The sequence below is a fragment of the Cavenderia fasciculata genome, assembly GCF_000203815.1.
Source record: "Cavenderia fasciculata unplaced genomic scaffold Scf_Dfasci-G-b-205a01.r1-3, whole genome shotgun sequence".
Lineage (NCBI taxonomy): Eukaryota > Evosea > Eumycetozoa > Acytosteliales > Cavenderiaceae > Cavenderia > Cavenderia fasciculata.
In genome coordinates, this window is record NW_004457737.1 from 598,217 (window position 1) to 618,306 (window position 20,090).

The 20,090-nt window shown below is 32.9% G+C and overlaps 15 protein-coding genes across 15 annotated transcripts; 8 read left to right on the forward strand and 7 right to left on the reverse strand.

The window, feature by feature from the left end:
* Nucleotides 1–157: 157 nt before the first annotated feature.
* Nucleotides 158–1,738, forward strand: DFA_02935 (uncharacterized protein; the record flags this gene model as incomplete). Its single annotated transcript, XM_004362485.1, has 1 exon — nt 158–1,738. A coding segment is annotated over one exon (1,581 nt), but the record flags the coding sequence as incomplete, so codon positions are not given.
* An 88-nt stretch (nt 1,739–1,826) lies between these two features.
* On the reverse strand, nt 1,827–3,190 carry DFA_02936 (Putative Permease; the record flags this gene model as incomplete). The annotated part of the gene is made up of 5 exons (XM_004362486.1): nt 1,827–2,058; nt 2,141–2,292; nt 2,363–2,533; nt 2,625–3,075; nt 3,099–3,190. The coding sequence occupies 5 exons, from the start codon at nt 3,188–3,190 to the stop codon at nt 1,827–1,829; spliced, it is 1,098 nt and encodes a 365-aa protein (XP_004362543.1).
* Nucleotides 3,191–3,278: 88 nt separating this feature from the next.
* DFA_02937 (uncharacterized protein) lies at nt 3,279–4,391 on the forward strand (the record flags this gene model as incomplete). Its single annotated transcript, XM_004362487.1, has 3 exons — nt 3,279–3,348; nt 3,411–3,796; nt 3,873–4,391. The coding sequence occupies 3 exons, from the start codon at nt 3,279–3,281 to the stop codon at nt 4,389–4,391; spliced, it is 975 nt and encodes a 324-aa protein (XP_004362544.1).
* A 101-nt stretch (nt 4,392–4,492) lies between these two features.
* On the reverse strand, nt 4,493–5,593 carry DFA_02938 (impact protein; the record flags this gene model as incomplete). The annotated part of the gene is made up of 3 exons (XM_004362488.1): nt 4,493–4,717; nt 4,797–4,938; nt 4,998–5,593. The coding sequence occupies 3 exons, from the start codon at nt 5,591–5,593 to the stop codon at nt 4,493–4,495; spliced, it is 963 nt and encodes a 320-aa protein (XP_004362545.1).
* Nucleotides 5,594–5,795: 202 nt separating this feature from the next.
* On the forward strand, nt 5,796–7,344 carry DFA_02939 (uncharacterized protein; the record flags this gene model as incomplete). Its single annotated transcript, XM_004362489.1, has 5 exons — nt 5,796–5,805; nt 5,908–6,108; nt 6,401–6,537; nt 6,668–6,830; nt 6,932–7,344. The coding sequence occupies 5 exons, from the start codon at nt 5,796–5,798 to the stop codon at nt 7,342–7,344; spliced, it is 924 nt and encodes a 307-aa protein (XP_004362546.1).
* Nucleotides 7,345–7,513: 169 nt separating this feature from the next.
* DFA_02940 (uncharacterized protein) lies at nt 7,514–10,196 on the forward strand (the record flags this gene model as incomplete). The annotated part of the gene is made up of 7 exons (XM_004362490.1): nt 7,514–7,763; nt 7,842–7,936; nt 8,028–8,145; nt 8,226–8,488; nt 8,569–8,886; nt 8,965–9,886; nt 9,958–10,196. The coding sequence occupies 7 exons, from the start codon at nt 7,514–7,516 to the stop codon at nt 10,194–10,196; spliced, it is 2,205 nt and encodes a 734-aa protein (XP_004362547.1).
* Nucleotides 10,197–10,604: 408 nt separating this feature from the next.
* On the reverse strand, nt 10,605–11,845 carry DFA_02941 (uncharacterized protein; the record flags this gene model as incomplete). The annotated part of the gene is made up of 3 exons (XM_004362491.1): nt 10,605–10,660; nt 10,686–10,921; nt 10,956–11,845. 3 exons carry the CDS (start codon nt 11,843–11,845, stop codon nt 10,605–10,607), a joined length of 1,182 nt encoding a protein of 393 aa, XP_004362548.1.
* A 53-nt stretch (nt 11,846–11,898) lies between these two features.
* DFA_02942 (uncharacterized protein) lies at nt 11,899–13,141 on the reverse strand (the record flags this gene model as incomplete). Its single annotated transcript, XM_004362492.1, has 3 exons — nt 11,899–12,028; nt 12,057–12,301; nt 12,431–13,141. The coding sequence occupies 3 exons, from the start codon at nt 13,139–13,141 to the stop codon at nt 11,899–11,901; spliced, it is 1,086 nt and encodes a 361-aa protein (XP_004362549.1).
* Nucleotides 13,142–13,313: 172 nt separating this feature from the next.
* DFA_02943 (uncharacterized protein) lies at nt 13,314–13,532 on the forward strand (the record flags this gene model as incomplete). Its single annotated transcript, XM_004362493.1, has 1 exon — nt 13,314–13,532. The coding sequence occupies one exon, from the start codon at nt 13,314–13,316 to the stop codon at nt 13,530–13,532; it is 219 nt and encodes a 72-aa protein (XP_004362550.1).
* A 339-nt stretch (nt 13,533–13,871) lies between these two features.
* On the forward strand, nt 13,872–14,222 carry DFA_02944 (uncharacterized protein; the record flags this gene model as incomplete). Its single annotated transcript, XM_004362494.1, has 1 exon — nt 13,872–14,222. One exon carries the CDS (start codon nt 13,872–13,874, stop codon nt 14,220–14,222), a length of 351 nt encoding a protein of 116 aa, XP_004362551.1.
* A 106-nt stretch (nt 14,223–14,328) lies between these two features.
* Nucleotides 14,329–14,772, forward strand: DFA_02945 (uncharacterized protein; the record flags this gene model as incomplete). Its single annotated transcript, XM_004362495.1, has 1 exon — nt 14,329–14,772. One exon carries the CDS (start codon nt 14,329–14,331, stop codon nt 14,770–14,772), a length of 444 nt encoding a protein of 147 aa, XP_004362552.1.
* Nucleotides 14,773–15,084: 312 nt separating this feature from the next.
* Nucleotides 15,085–16,639, reverse strand: DFA_02946 (uncharacterized protein; the record flags this gene model as incomplete). Its single annotated transcript, XM_004362496.1, has 5 exons — nt 15,085–15,452; nt 15,683–15,941; nt 16,004–16,363; nt 16,412–16,615; nt 16,637–16,639. The coding sequence occupies 5 exons, from the start codon at nt 16,637–16,639 to the stop codon at nt 15,085–15,087; spliced, it is 1,194 nt and encodes a 397-aa protein (XP_004362553.1).
* A 174-nt stretch (nt 16,640–16,813) lies between these two features.
* Nucleotides 16,814–17,366, reverse strand: DFA_02947 (uncharacterized protein; the record flags this gene model as incomplete). The annotated part of the gene is made up of 2 exons (XM_004362497.1): nt 16,814–16,895; nt 16,924–17,366. The coding sequence occupies 2 exons, from the start codon at nt 17,364–17,366 to the stop codon at nt 16,814–16,816; spliced, it is 525 nt and encodes a 174-aa protein (XP_004362554.1).
* Nucleotides 17,367–17,703: 337 nt separating this feature from the next.
* Nucleotides 17,704–17,856, forward strand: DFA_02948 (uncharacterized protein; the record flags this gene model as incomplete). The annotated part of the gene is made up of 1 exon (XM_004362498.1): nt 17,704–17,856. The coding sequence occupies one exon, from the start codon at nt 17,704–17,706 to the stop codon at nt 17,854–17,856; it is 153 nt and encodes a 50-aa protein (XP_004362555.1).
* An 88-nt stretch (nt 17,857–17,944) lies between these two features.
* DFA_02949 (uncharacterized protein) lies at nt 17,945–20,039 on the reverse strand (the record flags this gene model as incomplete). The annotated part of the gene is made up of 3 exons (XM_004362499.1): nt 17,945–18,141; nt 18,937–19,242; nt 19,748–20,039. The coding sequence occupies 3 exons, from the start codon at nt 20,037–20,039 to the stop codon at nt 17,945–17,947; spliced, it is 795 nt and encodes a 264-aa protein (XP_004362556.1).
* Between the last annotated feature and the right edge of the window lie 51 nt (nt 20,040–20,090).

A 20,090-nucleotide genomic window follows, 5' to 3' on the forward strand; every position in this document is an offset into this window, starting at 1 on the left:
CTGGTACGACCAAGACCAGTATCCTCGCGTGCTCTACGAATGTCCCAACTCGAATTGTGAGGGAAACAACACCTGCGCCGCCCATACTGAGGGTCTGATGTGTTCCTCGTGTTCGGACGGCTACTACAATTGGGGTGGCTCGTGTATCTATTGCGAGCGTATGAACGGCCTCTTTTACTTTGTCGTCCCCCTCTTTGTCGTCCTCATGATTCTTTGGGTGCAGCGATCCGACACCGAGTCGGGTATGATGTCTGTCATCATCTACTTTATCCAAACCTTCCTTGTCATATCCAGCGGCATCTCCTTTTATATCCTCGCACTCATCAACCTCCAGTTTGACAGCGGTGCCACCGCCGGCAGCAACACGAGTGGCAGCGCACCCATCTTTTCCACATTCTGTCCTGGTCCATTTGATTTCTACGATCGTCACTATATCACCATTGGCTCAGCTCCCCTTCTCATCTACGTCCTCCTCTTATCAACAGGAGCAACAGTAATTCTTTCAAAATGTTGGAACGCTCAAAAAAATAGAAAATATCGTTCCCTCAACGATCAACAAGAAATCAATCAAAATGATCAAAATGAATTGGAAAAACAACTAGAACAAGAAAATTTAGATAGAATCAAAAGAGAAAAGGAAATTAATAATTCAAAAGAACAACAACAATTAATTGACCAAGATGAAGATGTTGATTATTATAATGAAGAATTGGAAAAAGAAAAGAAAGAAAAGGAAAATGACAAAAACAAAGAGACTACAAATTTAATGGGAGAAGGATTACCAACTGAAGTACACATTAAATCAACGTACATGTCTCAACAATTTGGTTCATTGGTCAAGTTATTATTAAACATTTACTCGCCGATTGCTACATCGGCATTCACCATGTTCTTTTGCGAGACTATTGGTGCACATTTTCCAGTGTTGGCAACCAACCCAGCCATCACCTGCGACGGCGAGCGATATGGAAAGGCGTTGATCGTCTCTTACACGCTCTTTACCGTTATCATTGGATTCCCCATCATCATTTTTGTACTGTTATTTAGAAATAGAGATCGTCGTCATGAACCACGTGTCATTCGAATCTATGGCGTCTTCTTTTTAAAGTATAAAGACCCCTACTACTTTTGGGATGTTATCCTATTACTTAGAAGACTTGGTATTGTACTCATGTCGATGATGCCACCCACCTCTTCAACCCGGTCACTCCTTCTTGTGGTGGTGACACTTGTCAGTGTACTATTACAAATTCACTTTAAACCATTCAAGCATCCACAAGACAACCAACTCGAGTTTACATCACTGTCACTTCTATTTATATGCGCTGTCTTTTTGGATAACCCTATCTACCAATCGATCGAGCAGTGGGTAGTCATTGGAAGTGCGTCTGTCTTTGCAATCCATGTATTCATCATCATCTACCTGTATTACCGTGCAGCCGTCAAGGACCGATTCCTACACTACCTCTATATCGTATCACGTACCAAGTTTGGTAGACCCATGTCCCTTGTCACCATTAACAGCAACAATAGTAGTAGTAGTAGCTCTGCGGCCGCTCAAGCAGCTGCCAACAAACTCGAAAAGAAACCATTGATTTCAATGCATCTAACTGACTACGGGTCAATGTACAACGAAGATGAATATATTGAAGGTGAAATGGATTCCGATGACGAAAGTCAAGATGGTAGAGTTGATCATGACAATGATCAATTTGATTCTTTACTTTATATTAAATAAATAAAAAGAAAAGGAGAGAAAGAAATCCAACCATTTGTTTTAAATCTTGATATTACTTTTACTTTTAGTTGTAATTATTCTTTTGTTATTATTGAGCCTTTTCTTTTGCTGGAGGTTCTTTCTTTTTGAATGGATCTGAATAAATAAATGTACCAAGTAATACGAGTGCAGTACATGTCCATAAAGTCGATGTAAATGGATTGTTGAAATAAATGACTGAAAAGATAATACTAATAAACTTTCGAATACTAATTACCAATGTACATGTAAGTGTACTAGTTTTACCTGTTAATATAAATACACCTTGAATACAAATATATCTAAAAAAAATAATAATAATTATAAATTAAATTAATCTTTCATGCATATCTGTCACTCTCTTTGTTTTGGTTTTCAACATACTGTGTTACAACATTAATTAATAAATAAATCCACATTGATGGTACTGATATTCCAAGTAATGGGAAATCCATTGGAATTGAATGATTATTTGCCAATATATTGTCTTGAAGTTCACTATAAAATATCATAAAGAATGGTAATGCCAAAATATGCTAAATATATTAAATAAATAAAAGGTTAATAATAATAATATTAATTATTAAATATATATGTATTGCATACCGAATAGAATATAGTTTCTTTATGACATTGTTTACCATATAATCTATAGGTATGTTCTTGAATAAGACCCAATACAGATGACATAAACATTGCCACTGTCAACATGGTAATACCAATCAAAAAGTTGAAAAATGATTCCTGTTGTTCCAAAAGAGACATGTTTTGTTTTTTCTATAGAAAGAAATATAAAGTATCAATTAGTTATCCATCATGGATTATTGTAAAGGGGTAGGGTTAGGGACATAATTATATAGATTCATACACTTTCAGGAACAGAGTTTAAAGTTGCAATAGTAATACCAAGGGTAACCATTAACAATGATACTACCTGTTTCATTGTATATTGTTTCTTAAAGAATATAGATCCAATCACAACGGTAGAGATGAGTGAACTAGATCTAAACACCATATGGAATGGCAATCCAATGTTAAATGACAATGCCCAATTATTTAGGATCGATACCAAAAAGAAGATGAATACCATCAATGCATAGCTGGAGAGTGGAATCTTTCTAGGTTGCAATCCAATAGGTACATAAAGCAAAGGTACAATCTTTTTCCATCTAAGATTAAAGAATAGACTTATGAATGCTACAAAAGCAAACTGTGCAAATGTAATTAAATTTGATTGTTTTGTATCTTGTCTTAAAGTGTGTAAAAGATTGATATTAATGATTAGTTTCAATAGTATAGTATAGTGTCTACTACCACTACTACTAATGCTACAACTACATACTTTATAATTAATTCTAATGATATTACATTACTACAACATCCACCAAAGATCATAGCAAATGGGATGAATGCTGTAAACCCGTCGACCAACATCTCTCCTCCGTCTCTCTTCCTCGTATTAGTATTACAACAATGACAATGATCGTGATCGGAACTTGAACTTGAAATGAAATGAAATGAAATGATTCGCTGTTCAACTTCAACTACAAAAATGACACATATCTTGGTGGTTTTTCATAGTTGCGATCATTGTATTTACGTTGTCTACATTTAATTAAATCAAATATGATAACAAGTCAATTATTTAAAAGAGTAGCATTATCATGCGGTACTCAACATGCTATCAAGAATGTTGTTGTAGCCGGAAGTATGTCATCATTCACCAGCGGATCATTAAGAGTCAATAGAATCAACAACACTCCACTGCTCACCTTTGATCATGGTCTTATCGGCAACAACAAATACGTATCATACTCGCAGTTCTCAATGTCAACCGATCAACAACCACCCAAACCAGAACCAGTCATTGAAAAGCGTAGCAAGGGAGGTATGATCCTCAGACTCTTAGCACTACTACTCGTCGGCAAGATGAGTTATGATACAGTACAATCAGTCAAAGCATATAGAAAGGGTTCAAAACCATTAGAAATATTCCTTAGTGAAGCTTGGAATGATGCTCTATACCCCTTATTTACAATGGTAAGTTTGAATAAAAGATTAAAAGAGAGATTAGTATTAATACTAAATTATAATTATAATTTATTTATATATTTAGGTTAAAGAATCACCAGAAGTTGTCAGAGAATTGGGATATCCAGTTAATATTGGAGCACCACCAACTGGGTCTACATCACCCATTACAGAATTATCACGTGAATGTATGATTGGTGTCAATTTCCCAAAACCATCTAAAGATGTTGGAACTTGGTTCTTGAAACCAGTCCCTCAACTTTCACAAAGTGGTGGTCAACAATCTTCGTCATCACAACAACAACAACAACAAAGACCATACAGTACCTCTGCAGGTAAACCATTAGTTGTACCACAACCAAACTCATTCCCATCATTCCCATACTGTGAAGTTACAAGTGAAGTTGTTTTACCATTGATTGGTGGTAAACCAGGTAGTGGAAATGAAAAGGTTGGTGTATTACACGCATTTATCTATACCAATGAGAGTGATTGGAATGTACTCAGCGCAAAGGTTATCTATCCAAATGGTAAATCAACTATTGTAGTCGAACCAGATATCAAAGGTTATCAACACCCAAATCAATTTGGTCAACAACAATAAATCAATCAATCCAATATATTGTGTTGGGAAAAAAGAATAGTTTTATATTATATTATTATTATTTGTATTTGGTATGCCTCTGAGAAATATCACCTCTTTAATTAATTATTTAGAGGTGATTTAAATTGTAATAGTGAATTTGATAGACGAGCATTCACCATATCCTTTGTAACATTTATAATATGGGTGTATCTTGCACCTCCTAAAAGTATTCCACCAAACCATCTAGTAACAACTACCAATACATCTTCACAATGATTTGCTTTCAATGTGAATAACATCTTGTCTCCTGCACCATCCTCACCATCGTCATTATATAATTCGTCCTATCAATATAATAATTGAATAAAATAGGTTAAATAGATAATAAATAATAGTAATATGTCATTATTATTTGTTACATACAATTTGACCATTTGGTAATTTAATTCTATATGCATACATGTTATGAGTTGCTTCTGCAATTTTCTTGGTTTCCATTAATTTATCTAAAACTGTTTGTACATCCTCTTCAGAATGAACTATTGCCAAATGAGCTTGGAATTTACTTGAGAATCAAATATTAATATAAACATTTCTAAATAGTATTGTAGTATTTGTATATACCTTTTTTTATCAGTTACAGCAATACCAGTATAAATAGTTGGACATTGCTTCTTCTTTTGTTGTTGTGATTGAGATGATTCTAATGTTGGACTAATTGAATTTCGTGGAGAGGTATTATTGGACGATTCATTTTGAAGTTGTGCTTGTAATTTAATGTTGGTTGCAATATTGAGGTATACTTGTGGAACCATTTCAGAGAGATAGGTTATACTAGAGTCTATCAACCAATTGATCATTGAGAATATCGATGGTTCATTAAGAGACCACAGTGATGCAAGGTAATCGACCAACAACGATGAATGTTCAATGTGAAGCCAACTACCCTTGACCTGTAGCAACGGTGCATTCTTTGATGGATAGCCATTACAATATTTAAATTTAAAGTGTAATTTATAATCATCGTCGCCATCTTCATCAATTCCAATATCATTGATATCATTAAACTCTTGTGGAGTGATCATAATAGTATAGTAGTCTTGATGATCACTATCATTATCCTTATCAATGAATGAAGTTTGATAGATTGACGATAATGCTAGTATCTCTCCATTTTGAAGTTCTATATCTTCTTTACTTGTGCTTGTGTTATCTCCCATCTCTCTCTTTTCTCTCTCTTTAATTTTATGAATAAAAAAATGTAATCTGATGTCAGAAGGGTTCATTAATTTTCAAAACCCCCAAAGAAAATAAATATTCATTTTAAAATATTCTAGTCATTCTCACTATTACCTCTCGTCTCCATCTACCTTTACTCATTTGTTAAAGTACATCATATAATATTTATTAGATAGAGATAAAATGAATACTGGTTTGTTTTAATTATTTTTATTTATTTTTGACAAATTTACATCTTGTCACTCACCGTTCACTTTGATCATCTTATTTCTTAATCTTCTTTTTTTATTTATAGCATATAATCAACTCGCTAAAGAACAAAAATTCTGGGAGGAACTTGTAAATCTTAATCTCAAAGATGAAGGAGGAGTCATTCAACTACCACCTAATGTACACTTTTTAGGAAATTCTACAAAACCCTCATCACTTTATATTAGAAAGTGTTATATAGAACTTAAAGATATAATCTTTAAAGATTTTGAAGAATATGAAACAAGTATTTCATCTCGTTCAAAGTCTCGAGTTGATTGCAATAGCGCGTATGTAGTTACTGGAAACCCTGGTATTGGCAAGTCTCTATTCATTTATTATTTAATGTGGGTAATCGCTAAAATGAAGGGTAGTATAGTTTTATACTCTACCAATTCCCATTGTGGAAAAGACTTACACTACCCTACCTTTACTGGGGATGGGGTACCGCACAGGAACAACAGATACATTTTTACCCTATCTTCAAAACCATAAAACCTTTTACTTGGTCGATGGTATATGTGTATCCAATTATGCAGCAAAGACAGTCTTGGTTTCTTATACAGATCAAAGCAAGTATAAACAATTCCTAAAGGATGCAAGTACCACAAAAAGATATCTACCACCTTGGGATAAAATGGAACTTGATCGAGCCAGACCATTATTATATCCATATGTATCACAGGTAAACTTTGGTGCAAGTGGGGAGGAATACCAAGATTTGTGCTAGAGAGAGCACATGATATAGTATTTCAAATGTCACTCGAAAATACCACACCTACATTATTTGATGATTATGTTTTAAGAGTATTGATCTAGAAGATCCAGAGATAGACACTCACAACTCTCTTCAAATATTTCCGATAGAAGTGGCAGGTTTGGCAAAATATTCTCAGATGGAATTAAGGTTCTCATCGAAATACGTCGCTCAAATTATAGTACATCAAGCAGTATTATGGAATACGAATAGTATCTATAGTCTATTAAATGTTCCTAGATACCTTCATTCTCCAATTGGAGAATCATTTTTTGAAAATGTATTGTTCATCAAAAACTTCCTCTTGGTGGAGAATATCAAATAAGATGTCTCAATACTGGTGAAAAGGGTGTTTTAAAAGTTGACAAACTTCCTTTCATCAATTTAAATTCCTCCAAATCAAACTTTGCAACATGTCCCTATCAATCTTATTTTCTCCCAAAAACCTATTCAAACTTTTCAGTTATCGATAGTATGAGCAATCCTAATAATTTGATAAAAGTAACAACCTCTTATTCCAATCCCATATTGATGGAAGAGATTTTAGAAATGATCTACCAACTTGGAACGACCCCACCACAAACCAATCTTTATTTTGTTGTTCCTGATGACATGTTTAATGATTTCAAAGTACAAGAATACTCTCTTTCAACAAAAAACTACTCTGACAATATTATTAAATCAATTACCCAATATGTTCTTTGTTTCTCATTGGTCAGTCAATAAACTCACTCTTTATATTATAATATTCTGCTTGGGCCACTAAAATAATTATAATAAAAATAAAAAAACCCTTCTTTACAAAAAATTCGATGATTTTTGATCATCTTTGTTTATTATTGTATTACTACTGCTACTACTATCGATAAGAAGAAAGATAAAAAGAGAGAGAAAGATGAGTTCAGATGCGAATAGTGCTACTGGAGGTAGCACAAACAGCAATAACAATAATAACAATGTAGATATCTTTGAAACTAGATGTCAAAGTCAATTCTTGCAATCAAAGATTGGTACAACCTATGAATCGATAAGAAACTCTTTTAGAGAGGCTGTAGAAAAGAGAAACTCATCAAAGATACAAACATGTCTACAAAACTTAACATATTACAAGATTGAAAAGGATCTATTAGATTCATTACTATCAGGTAACTAGCACAGAGAAAGGTAGAGAAAGACTTCATACAAAGAAGAAGACTAACTTATTCATTCAATCAATCTATTAGTTGTATCAATTACTGATGATAAGAAAGTACTTAGATTAGCATATTATTTCCTTGTTGAGTTGTCACAATACAAGAATCAGATTAACAGTTCGGCTGTATGTATTTTTGTTTAGGCGACATTGATCTATTTAATGATCAAAGATCAAACAACTAATCATTCATTCCCCTTTTTTGTATCTCTTTTAGGATATTAAAAATATTACAACCATCTTTTCAAAAGAAATGACTAATAAGGATATATCAAGAAAAGTAGTATCATTAAAAACTACTGCTATTCTTGCTCCAAATGATCCATTGGTTGATGGTAATTATCAAATCAAAACAATAATAGAGTATTAGTGATATATTATTTATTTATTAATATTTATTATTCTAATGTTTTAGCAAACATGTTGGAAGTGATTAGTGGAATATTAAGAAAAGCAGGTGAAGATCCTGACAAGACTCAAAAGAAGAAAGGTTTCTTTTCAAAACCATCAGACTTGGGAAGAGAACGTGCATTGTTACAATATGCATGTTTTGTAGCATGTAGAAATAGATTTAAAAACAATCCATCATTGTTTATTCCAATTGTTGAAGGTATTAAATGTGCCGACCCAGTTGGTGCAAGACATGCAGTAGCATTAACTTATGATTATGCACATGAGGTAAATAAGCATAAATTTAAAAAACAAAACTATAGACCCTTTAAATTAATTATTTATTTATTATTTCTTTTTTATTTTAGAATCTATCAACTGTAACAGATACAACAAAAAGATTTTTACCATTATTAAAAGCCAACAAAGGAAAGGAAGCTGTTAGTTTAACAGATCCATTTGCAAGAAGAAGTTTTATTTCATTGTGTGGATACATTGCATTGACAGGTACCAATCAAGCACAAACCAAAGATTTCTTTCAAAATATTTGTCAGAGTGTCATGGACAATCATTTGTCTGTATCCATGTGGGCCATTACAACACTTTGTAAATTCACTTGGAAAACATTGGAATCTTCTATTATCGAATCAATTATTATTGACAATGATACTCCAAATCATTATGATGTATGTAATATAAATTTAAAAAAAGATATCTATCAAATTATTTAATTTAATAATTCTTTTTTCTTTTTTCTTTTCTAGACATTACCAAATCAAACAGCATTGATTGCAGGAATTTGTAACAAATTAAAATTAGGATTTAATATTCATGGAGATCGATCAACTCAACAATCATTCCCATATATCAACATGTCTTGTAAATTAATATCGGCATTGTCTCGATCCTATGTCAAACATAGTTACCCAACCACCACTACTAGTGGAGACGGAGGTAACGCACCAGCTGTTGGAAATTGGCAAGAACAGGAAAAGAGTGTAACGGGTAGTATCAACCATCCATTCTCTGTCCTCACCTCGTTTGTCATGTCGCAACTTCCTTCACCATCGATATCGATTAGAATCCAAGCATTACGTGCACTTATTTGGTTGTGTCCATCGACACTCTGTCCAGCATCACGTGTCTTCCAAGACACGTTCCGTGCCCAGTTGCGTGACTCTACACATCCCCCACATCTCCTCAAGGAGCTTTATGTCGAGTTGTATCGTCGTGTGATTGCCACTCCAGTCCTCTCGCCAATGGTCTTGTCATTGATCTATGACTGGATCGACATTGTCCCACACAAGGTTGACACGAGCCTCGTCGCAATGATTTGGAAGACCATCATCCACTTTGGTCGCGAGGGTAGAGAAAGAGTTTTACAATCCATCTTTAATATCCTCGATCGCTCCATTCACCCAGATTTTAGAGTTGTCTCCATGGAGATTCAAAAGGATATTGTCCAATTCTTGGGCGACCACGCCAACACCATCACCTATGAGACCGTCGCCTCCACAACCCCCAGTAAACCACTCAATGCCATCATTCTACGTCTCGAACAATACGCAACCTTCCAACCATGGCAAATTAGAATGACCAGCATCGATTCTCTTGCTAAAATTGCCTTTCTCTCTTCAACCAGAGTTAAAATTCATATTTATAATTTCCTAACAACAGTTCCAAATGGTATGTAAACTCAAACCAACCAACCTCGCATATATATATTTATTTATTAATTTTTTATTTATTTTTTCTAGATTCACATGGATGGACATCAGTTAAATCAAACAATTCAATTATCATTAGTATTTTGGATCAATTATTAACACTTAGAGGAAAATGGTTACCTCTTCTCACGCAACTCTCTGGTACGCAAAAGACAGAGTTGGTTCAAGACCACAAAAAGCTTACAACTCAAGTTGGAATGTTTATCGATAATGCGTCATTGATTGATTATTTACCATTGGGAATTGAAACAAAAGCTTTGGTTAAATAGATCTATTGATATAAACAAAACAAAAACGAAAAGAAAACACTTTCTTCCCCATCAACAATGTAATAATAAATAAATAAATATTAAAAATAATTAAAAGTTTCGAAACATTCTTTTTTTTAATTTTTTTTTTTGATCATCAACGACTTATGTTCAAGTTAAAAGTTATTGTTCGACGTTCGCCTCAAAGAGTAATAGTAAGATGTATCATATGTTTTATATAGTATTATATTTGATCTTATCCAACTACGAAGGTTTTTGGGAATGATGTCCTTTTATCAGAGATTTATCAAAGGATTCACAGAACCAGAGGAAACGGTTCAACTAAATACTTTATTCTGTGGGGAGTTAATTGGACTTTGTATAGGGGATTCTTCTTCTTCTTCTTCTTTAATGATCTTGGAAAGGCTTCTATTGTGAATGGAGACCTCCCTCCCATTTCGAATCTGCCTTGTATAATGGCTCTACTTTTGTTTGTAAAATGTAAATTACAATTGGTGGTGGATATTTTTGAAAAGGAAAAAAGGTTGTTGTCACTAATCAATGAAGTTCTAATTGTGTACACATCCCCAATATGAAGTGTTCCATCCAAACTATAGAGTTTTAATGTAATAAGATCTGGAACAAAATCTAAATTAATTTGAACCATCAACCTTGCATGACCACCAGGAATGATACCACTAATTGGGATTGTTTTAATAATTGTCTGTTTGTTGAATTTCATTTTCCTATATTATTTAATAATGAATAAATAATATTTACATTAATATCAATCCATTTGAAGTAATAACTAATCTTCTTTTACATACCACAGTTGATTGATGAGTAAGATTGGTTGCAACACTTAAAAATGCAATAAAATCCCATTTAACCTCTCCTAGATTTAAATCAATACCAGAAACAATATTTTCATCTAACAAACCAAATGATCCATCATCAAATCTATCCAACCAACACCAATTATAGTTGTGAATATTTGGTGTTTGAATTGTTGAATCTATCAATTTGTCTCGCAATGCTTTATAATCATCATTTACAATTGGATAATAATCGTATTGCATTCGCCTTGTATTATTAATATTGGTGTAAAAATGTTCCAAATTTGTCGCAGCCACATTGTTGTTGTAGATGGCAGAGTTTGCAACTGAAGCAGTAACAAATAAACTATGATAAATTCTTTCCAAAGTAATACCATTTAGTCTATTTAATCTTAATGATACCGGCTGATTTGTACATGTAAGTGATGCTGTTGTAGTATAACAATAAGGAATAAGTAAAGAGAAACCTTCTGAGCTTGCAATCTTTTGTTGTAAATTTTGAATAATATCAAATCTCTTTTCAACTGCTAAATGTATTTCCATACCTTGTACATTGGGTCCAGCAGGAGCAGTTAAAGCAACTGGGTTTGTTTGAGGAGTAAGAGAGGCATCTGCACCAAAACCAATATTTGGTAATTCTGACCAAACAAATCTAACCAATAATGTTTCATTCAACATAATATCCTTATCCAATGATATAATGGATTCATATAATTCGTTGAATGGAATGGTTACATTTAAATTAACTGCTGTATTGGCCGCAAAGCCTGAAGATAAATAGTCTGGTTCAGTAAATGCTCTATCACATGAAGTGCCATCATATCTTGGATTCATATTTACCAAAGTGTTACAAGAATAACAAGGAATATAAGATTGATTTGCTGTATTTACTGCAGAGTGAAAGTGTTGAGTGTATTATTTAATTTTTTGTTGATCTTGGTCACCATTTTAGAATGTAAATGAAAGTTGGTATGATCCATTAAATATGTACCACCTCTTGTAAATACCTGTATCTGTCTAAAGAATGGTAAATACAAATCCAAACTTTCCATTGGTTGCTGGTAATGTAAATGTAAATTGAAACCATGACCTACTTAAATTAAATGCTTTGGTTGGTGGTATTTCAAATATAGTGTCATTTCCTCCTTGATAAACTGTTGTTTGAGTTGCACCAGCTTGAGGATATACTCGAGTGTATTCATATTGTGGTCCTGATCCAACCATTTGTCTGTAATCAAATTGATTTGAAATTGCTTGTTCCATTTTTTTAATTCTATATATTCTATATGTCTAAAATTAAATTTCATCAACAACTGTTAATGATTCTTTTTCTTTAACCAATAAATAATTTATATATTCTCTTACCAATTGTGAGATGTCATTATGTTTGAATAAAATCAATGTCAGATTGATATTTACACCATTTAAATTTACTTCATTTCCATCTTGATCTGTCAAATAAATGGTAAAGCTTGTCTTTGTATTTGATACCAATTGTTTACTATATGATTCAACATCATAGTTTTGCCAATGTATATTTGAAAAATCTGCATTACCAGCTGCAGAATAAACCTCTTGTAATATATCATCATCTCCATTGCTACATAAATCTGAATGAATAAACAATACATTATCAGATTGTAAATTAATTACATTGGTTGATTCCAAAATATTATTATTGAATTTATTTGTTGAATCTTTATTAAAACCTAAATGACGAAATAATTGATTAGTAAAAGAAAAGATTGGTTGAATATCTCTTGTTGATGCACAAGTAAAAATATATTTACCAGTATTTGGTTGTTGTGATGTTGGCCAACCGATTGCATACTTTACATTGTTTGGTGACAATGCATTCAATTGCTTTTCCAATGTGTCTTGTAATGATTTTCTTGAATAATTACCAACAGGAATAGAAATAATAGTTGATTGATCATCTTCTATCAATTCAAAAGTATTTAATCCTCTTCCAACTGTATAAAATGATTTTGGTATTGTCGCTTGTAACAATGCCACTCTGTCAAATCTGTCTTGAGGATAATATATAATATTATATTTAAATTTAGAATTAGTACCACTGATTCTATTGTGTGAATTTATATAGAATATTTTTTTATGTGTAATCAACATACTTTATATATAATTAGTAAAACATTATTATAAAATTACTATAATTTACTATTACTCTAAAAGTGATTTGCTGTAGCTATTTTGTCTCTCAATAAAGTAGTGTAAAAGTATTATAAAAGTAGTGTAAAAATAGTAATATAATAAATTACTCTATATATATATAATAAAGAGAATGGATCAAGATATAAAAAAAGATAAAAGATCAATTACATCTGCTCTAAATCTAAAAAAAGCACGTGATGCGAGAAAAAATCAATTTATAATCTATGATAGTGATTCTGATTCTGATAATGATTCTGATAATGATAATACAAAGAAAAGAACAAAAAACAAAGCTCCTGTAAAAAAGAAAAGAATAGTAATAGATAATAATAAAAAAGACTTTGAATAAATGAATAAAAAAATGGAATCTCTCATTGAAATGTACTTGTCACCAACAAAAAAATAATTTCATTGTTAATGGTAGAAAAAGAGATAAAACAACAACCTATAGGTATTAAAGAATCAGATATTATAAAGAACAAAATGGTAATGAAGTTTTAAATATATAATTATATTGTATAATAATACAAGATGATGATTGGAGGTAAGAAGCAAAAACAGAGACCATTAAGATTAAAAAAAGATAAAAGAGGACGATACATACAACATGGAGTAGATAGAGTTTACATTAGATCAAAAAAGAATGATAAAAAGTTGATTAGAAAGTTGATTAGAGAAGCATTAGATGATGAGAGGAATAAAACAACAGCAACTCTCTAAAGAAAGCAGCCCTGTATTGGCTTGGTCAAATCCAAATGAAGTTGCAATGATCAAATCAATACAGGATGCCAACTTTAGAGAGTCTGAACTCAAGAATCAACAAGAATTGGATAAAGAAACAAAGAAAAAGATTATTGATCTAACAAAAGATGATATTCAAGTAAAACAAGAGATACCAATAGTAAAAAAAGAAAATGATAGATTCGATCAATTGGAAAAGAGGTTGTCAATGTTGTTTGGAGCAAAGGAAGAGAAATTAAAGAGAAGACAAGAAAAAGATGATAGATCAATGGAAATACTTTACAACAACAACAAGTAGGATTCAAAAGTTGACAGAAAAGAGAATACAAGAATTGGAAGGCAAGTATGAAAATACAAGACAAATAGATGAACAATTACAATCAATTATAGATATGAACAATGAAATGAAAGAAAAGAATCTTTTGGAATTGGAAAGAACAATTCAAGCAAATCAAGTAAATCAAGCAAATCAAACAGAACAGCAACAACAAATAATGGTTGATCAAATTTTACCAAATGATTTAATAGAAATGGTCCCAAGAAACAATCTAACAGCTACAAATGATTTTGTAAAAGAGTATTTAAATTCAACAATGACCTCTACTAAACTATCTACAAATTTAGGAAATGAATTAAAAGACATGGTAAAGAATCAAAGAATTAGTGTCATTGATTTAATTGTATCATTTGCTCAAGATTTGAAAAAAAAACAAAAGATTGGTAGTGGAAGATCAAACAAAGGTCTTTATGATAGCGAAATTGAAAGAATAATGAAACCATATCATAGAAAGGGATTTGAAAGAGTAATAGCAAGTGATCAATTAAATTTATTGGAACCAAAAGACTAGATGTCATTTATTATGAATTTGGATCCACACAACAAACCAGGAAGTCATTGGGTTGCAGTATACATTGATGCAGATAAAGATAAATCAGTAGAGTATTATGATTCATTTGGCCAAGAACCAACAGATGACCTTATGAAACAATTAAAAGATTTAATTGATGAAATCAATTCAGATTATTATTTAAAATTCAAAGTAAATAAAAATCATTGATCAAGCATCAAATAGTACAACATGTGGATATCATGCAATTAAATTTTAATAAAATTGGGAATTTATTAATAGAAAAAACAATGGTTCTTCTGAGTCCAAAATCTAATTGATGAACATGGCTGATGTGGTTGATGTGGTTGATGTGATTGATGGGGTTGATGCGGTTGATAAAGAAGTGTTTGTGAGAGGACCTTGAACCATAAGGTAACTAGTGGGGCCACTACACAGCTTTTCGTACAATGGGAAGCCTAACAGAAGTTTTAATCCATCGTCATTCAGAATAACCAGATCGATATTATCTGGGACATGAGGAAGTGGAGATTCGTCGCTTTGTTTTCTCTTTTTTTTGCTGGGATTACTTTGTTCTTTTGATGCATCTTCTTTTTTACCAGCAAGAAGTTTTTTTGGAAAGGGTGTTGATGGAGAAATAAACGTTGCAATTTCCTTGGAATCAAATATTATTTCTTTACCTTTAAAGGATTTGATATCTTTTGTTCTGTTAATTGCAACAATCACACACGTCAATTTAAAGTCAGTCAAGCCAACAGGAACAGCTTTGATGAGCTCTTCACAAAGATCTTGAATTCCGAATGCATCATGTTGATTCAAATGCTTGACAACAAAAGAAATGCCTAAAGTCCATATAATATTATTTAATTAGTCATTCATGAATTAAAATGAGAACGTATCCATTAATTACCTTTTGTTTGAGACAATTTGATATAAAAATCAGAAGATTCGGACTTTGAGCCACATTTATACAATGTATTCACTTTGGCCTGTCCCCAAACATCTTTAAATGAATTTGTGTGGACCATAATTCCCTTGTCTCCTTCTAATGGTTGTTCCATAAGGTGGTTCACCATTTTCATGTCAAAACTGCCAAAATCTTTTCTGTTGGTAAAAATAGGGAAGAATCTAAACACATGTTCAGCATATTTGTTATGTATCTTTATACCCTTGGAAAATAATTAAAGAGATTAATATAATTGCTAAACAAGAAAAATATCAAATTACATACTTGAAGAAAGGGGAAATTTAATTCTGATTCGTCTAAAATTCTTTGGCAGACTGAACTTGCTAAAGATTTCTCCAATGCTTCACCGGTGATCCTGATAGATTTGGAGAATAACGAGTCTTCTGCAATCATCAGCCTACTCTTTTCTTTTGGGTCAGTGATTGTGCCTAGTAGGTGATCGATGGTGATTCTAGGAAAGTTGAGGAAAGCTATATTTAGATCTGTTGGATGTGGTTTTATATATATGTGATAAAACTGAATTACATCGGCAAAAACATACTCGATTGGTTGTTCTGACTCCTCTGAAGTTATAAACCATTGGCGTGGATCAATTTTTTGAGTACAAGAAATTGGAATCTTTATCTATTTGGTTAGAAAATTGGTTGGTTCTGAGTGAGGGTTGTTACTTACATTCAAGATAAAAAGTCTAACCAATTCAAGATACATCAATCGTTGATCTGTTGTAGATTTGGCGTTGAGTAATGGGATGAATTGGTTGCTTTTTCCTCGTTCATTGATATGTTTGATTAATTCCTTGCTTTCAAGAGTGTTTACTGTGTTTGAATGGACATATTCCAATGCATAACAAATTAATCTGGGTACACCACCTGTCAACTATTGAAATAAATTAGATACCATATATATATATTTAATTAAATAGTGCTACATACATCATAAATTTTCTCGATCAGCTTGGCATTTTTGAAAATAATGGGATAATTTTGCTTGCATATTTCTTCAATGTGTTTTTTCTCTAGAATATCCAGCTGGATCCAGTCCACAAGAGAACCCGTTGGGGAATATATTTCCATATTAGAAAATAAACCACGACCCATTGAGTAGAGAAGAGACGACTTTCCTGAGATGTACACAGGGTTTCCAGAGGAAATCGGACCTGAAATACGTTGTTCCAGAGATGATACAAAATAGTGATTGTTTTCGATGGATTCATTTGATAATCAGAATGATATGTCGCCTCCAGCTCGTCGATGTGAAAAAAGAAACCTCGTGCCTCTCTTTTACAAAAGTCATGGAAATCGGTTGACTCTGGTACCACAATCTTTGACAATTGGGAGACGGCTTGCATAATAGCCTTTTGGAAGGATCCAACCCACACTGATTCGTCATAGTTGGTTGTGAATTTAGAGAACTGGGACGAGTCGATGAGCAGGTACTTCAAATTTCGAAACTCGTCAGAGCACTCGATTTTGTTTTGGAGAGCTGCTTTCAAAAAATTGATGCCAAGGTAAGATTTACCACTTCCCCACATCTGACATGAAATCATGAGAGGAAATGTTCCATTGCTTCTAGTTGTTCCAAAATCTCCATCCCTCATTTTCAACACTCTTTCTGTCGTCTTGTGCATTTGTGTTATTTCTTTGATTCTATTAACAAATGGAAGATTGTTTGGAGGGTAATTGTGGTTAAGCGGGTAGCTCAATGTTCCTATGAAATAATGAAGAAAAAAATGATTAGAGATTTTTGAGCTAATTGGTGTTTCAACCAATCACCACGCACCAATTAGGTATGTTTGGCAAAAGTAGAGGATAAGATGGAAAAGAGATGGGTGATAAAAGGATGTAGAGTGACAAAGAGTTGTAGTGTAGCTTGGTGAATGGACCATGGTATTTGATTTATCAAAGGATTATAAATATATCAATGAACAAAAGGTCGATGATATAAAATATGAACAAACAAACAAAATGGCAAATGTTTGGTTGGTTCGACAATGGTTAGAATTAGACCGTCCAACAATGAAGCAAGTGGTTAAAAGGAAAGAGATGGCTGGTGCATTGAAAACAAAAGATAATCAAAAGAAATGGTGTAAAAAGAGGAGCAATGATAGTGATTTTTAATTATCTGATGGATAAAGGAAGTGTAGTTAACCGGATAGGTGGGCGAACCAAACTAATAAAAGGTAGAGGTTTTGAGTGTCCAGTGATATTAATGGTGATTGGTTGATATGATATTAGGAAGGGTTGGAAATGGATTGACCAACAACAATGAGGCAAGTAAAGGGCCTGTAATATGAGAACAAACAAAGCAAAACAAAATGACTAGATTTGAATGATAGTGATCGGTTGATGTAGCAATTAGGTATGTTTGACAAAAGTAGTGATTAAGAGGAAAAAGAGATGGGTCTTAAAAATAAAAGGATGTAGAGTGATAAAGAGTGGTAGTGTAGCTTGGTGAATGGATTTGATTTGTATAAAAAGGATTATAAATATATGAAAGAGGTAATGATATGTAAAGATGAACAAGCAAAACAAAATGACAAATGTTTAGTGTTGGTACGACAATGAAAACAAAAAGATAATCAAAAGAAATGGTGTAAAAAGAGGAGCAATGATAGTGATTTTTAATTATCTGATGGATAAAGGAAGTGTAGTTAACTGGATAGGTGAGTGAACCAAACTAACAAAAGGTAGAGGTTTTGAGTGTCCAGTGATATTAATGGTGATTGGTTGATATAATATTTGGAATAGTTGGAAGATGGATTGACCAACAACAATGAGGCAAGTGAAGGCCTGTAATATGAGAACGAGCAAACAAAACAAAATGACTAGATTTGAATGATGGTGATTGGTTGATGTAGCAATTTGGTATCTTTGACAAAAGTAGTGGAGAGATGGGTGATAAAAATAAAAGGATGTAGAGTGATAAAGAGTGGTGTAGCTTGGTGAATGGACAATGGTATTCATTTGGATTATTGGGAAAAGGATTATGAATGAACACAAGAGGTCCATGATAGTGAGCAAGGTATGTTTAAGGAAATGGGATGGGTGATGAATTGAATGGATAATGAAGGGATGTTGTTTTGCTAAAAAAAGGAGTGACATAGTTGAGGGTGTCTTACCTGCGGTAGGAGAAACTATAGATAGATATATTTCAGTCAGTATTTGTAAATATTAATTAAATGTTGTCTAATAACTTACTATTAGTCTGAGGTGGGTCGAGAGAACCGAGTTCTTTGAAAAGCACATCAAGGAGAGCCTTGCTTTGCTCTGATTTGAGATCTGTTTCGGTACCATTGGGAACACAGAACAAGCCATCAAATAAAAATCTTGAATCATGCAACAACCAAAGATCTCGACCTGTAACCGGAGGGTCGTCTTGGAGGGAAAGGCCATTTGGACGACGTGCGGCTTTGAGAGTGTCAGTCACCCAATCATTAGCCAATTGGGCAGTCCATTCCTTGACTGGAGTGTTGGACCATGTTGTTGTTGATGGGGGAGGCTGGTCTGTCATCATACAAATTAAAATACAAATTAGAAAATGATAATGTAAAGTAACTCTTGTGTTGTAAATAAATAAGGTGATGGAGAATAAATGAACAAGACTATGTCTTATGGATAACTGATGTATATGAAATATGTGTAATAATAAATGACAAAAAAGAACAAATAAAATGTATCAGAAAGAATACACAGTGAACTGCTGCGGAAGGGTGCTTTTATCATCAGTCTCCAAGAAAAAAATATATATAATTATTAACAAAAAATAAAGTGATTTTATTTTAAATAATAAAATCATTGGAAGATGGGTGAGCGCGATGATGTCATAAGACATGACTTTAATATTAGGGTTGATGGGTGTGATTAATAGATGACTTGAACCACAAGACAGAGTGACTAAACGATAATGATGGGTGGTGGTAGTGGAGGGGAATCTGACATATGACAATCATGTGCGAACAACAAGACGAATATGAGTGGTTAAATAGAAGATAGATGTATCATTACTTACCTCTACTGCTGCTGCTGTGTTGATGCGATAGCGATTGTTGTTGTTTAATTAAAAGTTGTTGAGCAGCCAGATAGAGCTTCTTTGCAGGTGCGACGACTATGCCACATTTACCAAAATCAGCCTCTGTAAACACCGCGATACTCTCTCCATCTACATCATTATCAAGAAGCATCTGGGCATATTCTTCTCTTACTTGAACTTCTTTTGTAGCCCATTCTTTTACTTGTTTTGCTGACCATCGTTTGAAATCGCTTTGTGATGCAATTTCTGTTATTGTCAAAGCATTATACATGTTATGATTAAAAGTGATGTCGTAAGATAATAGAAAACATGGCTCTCTATA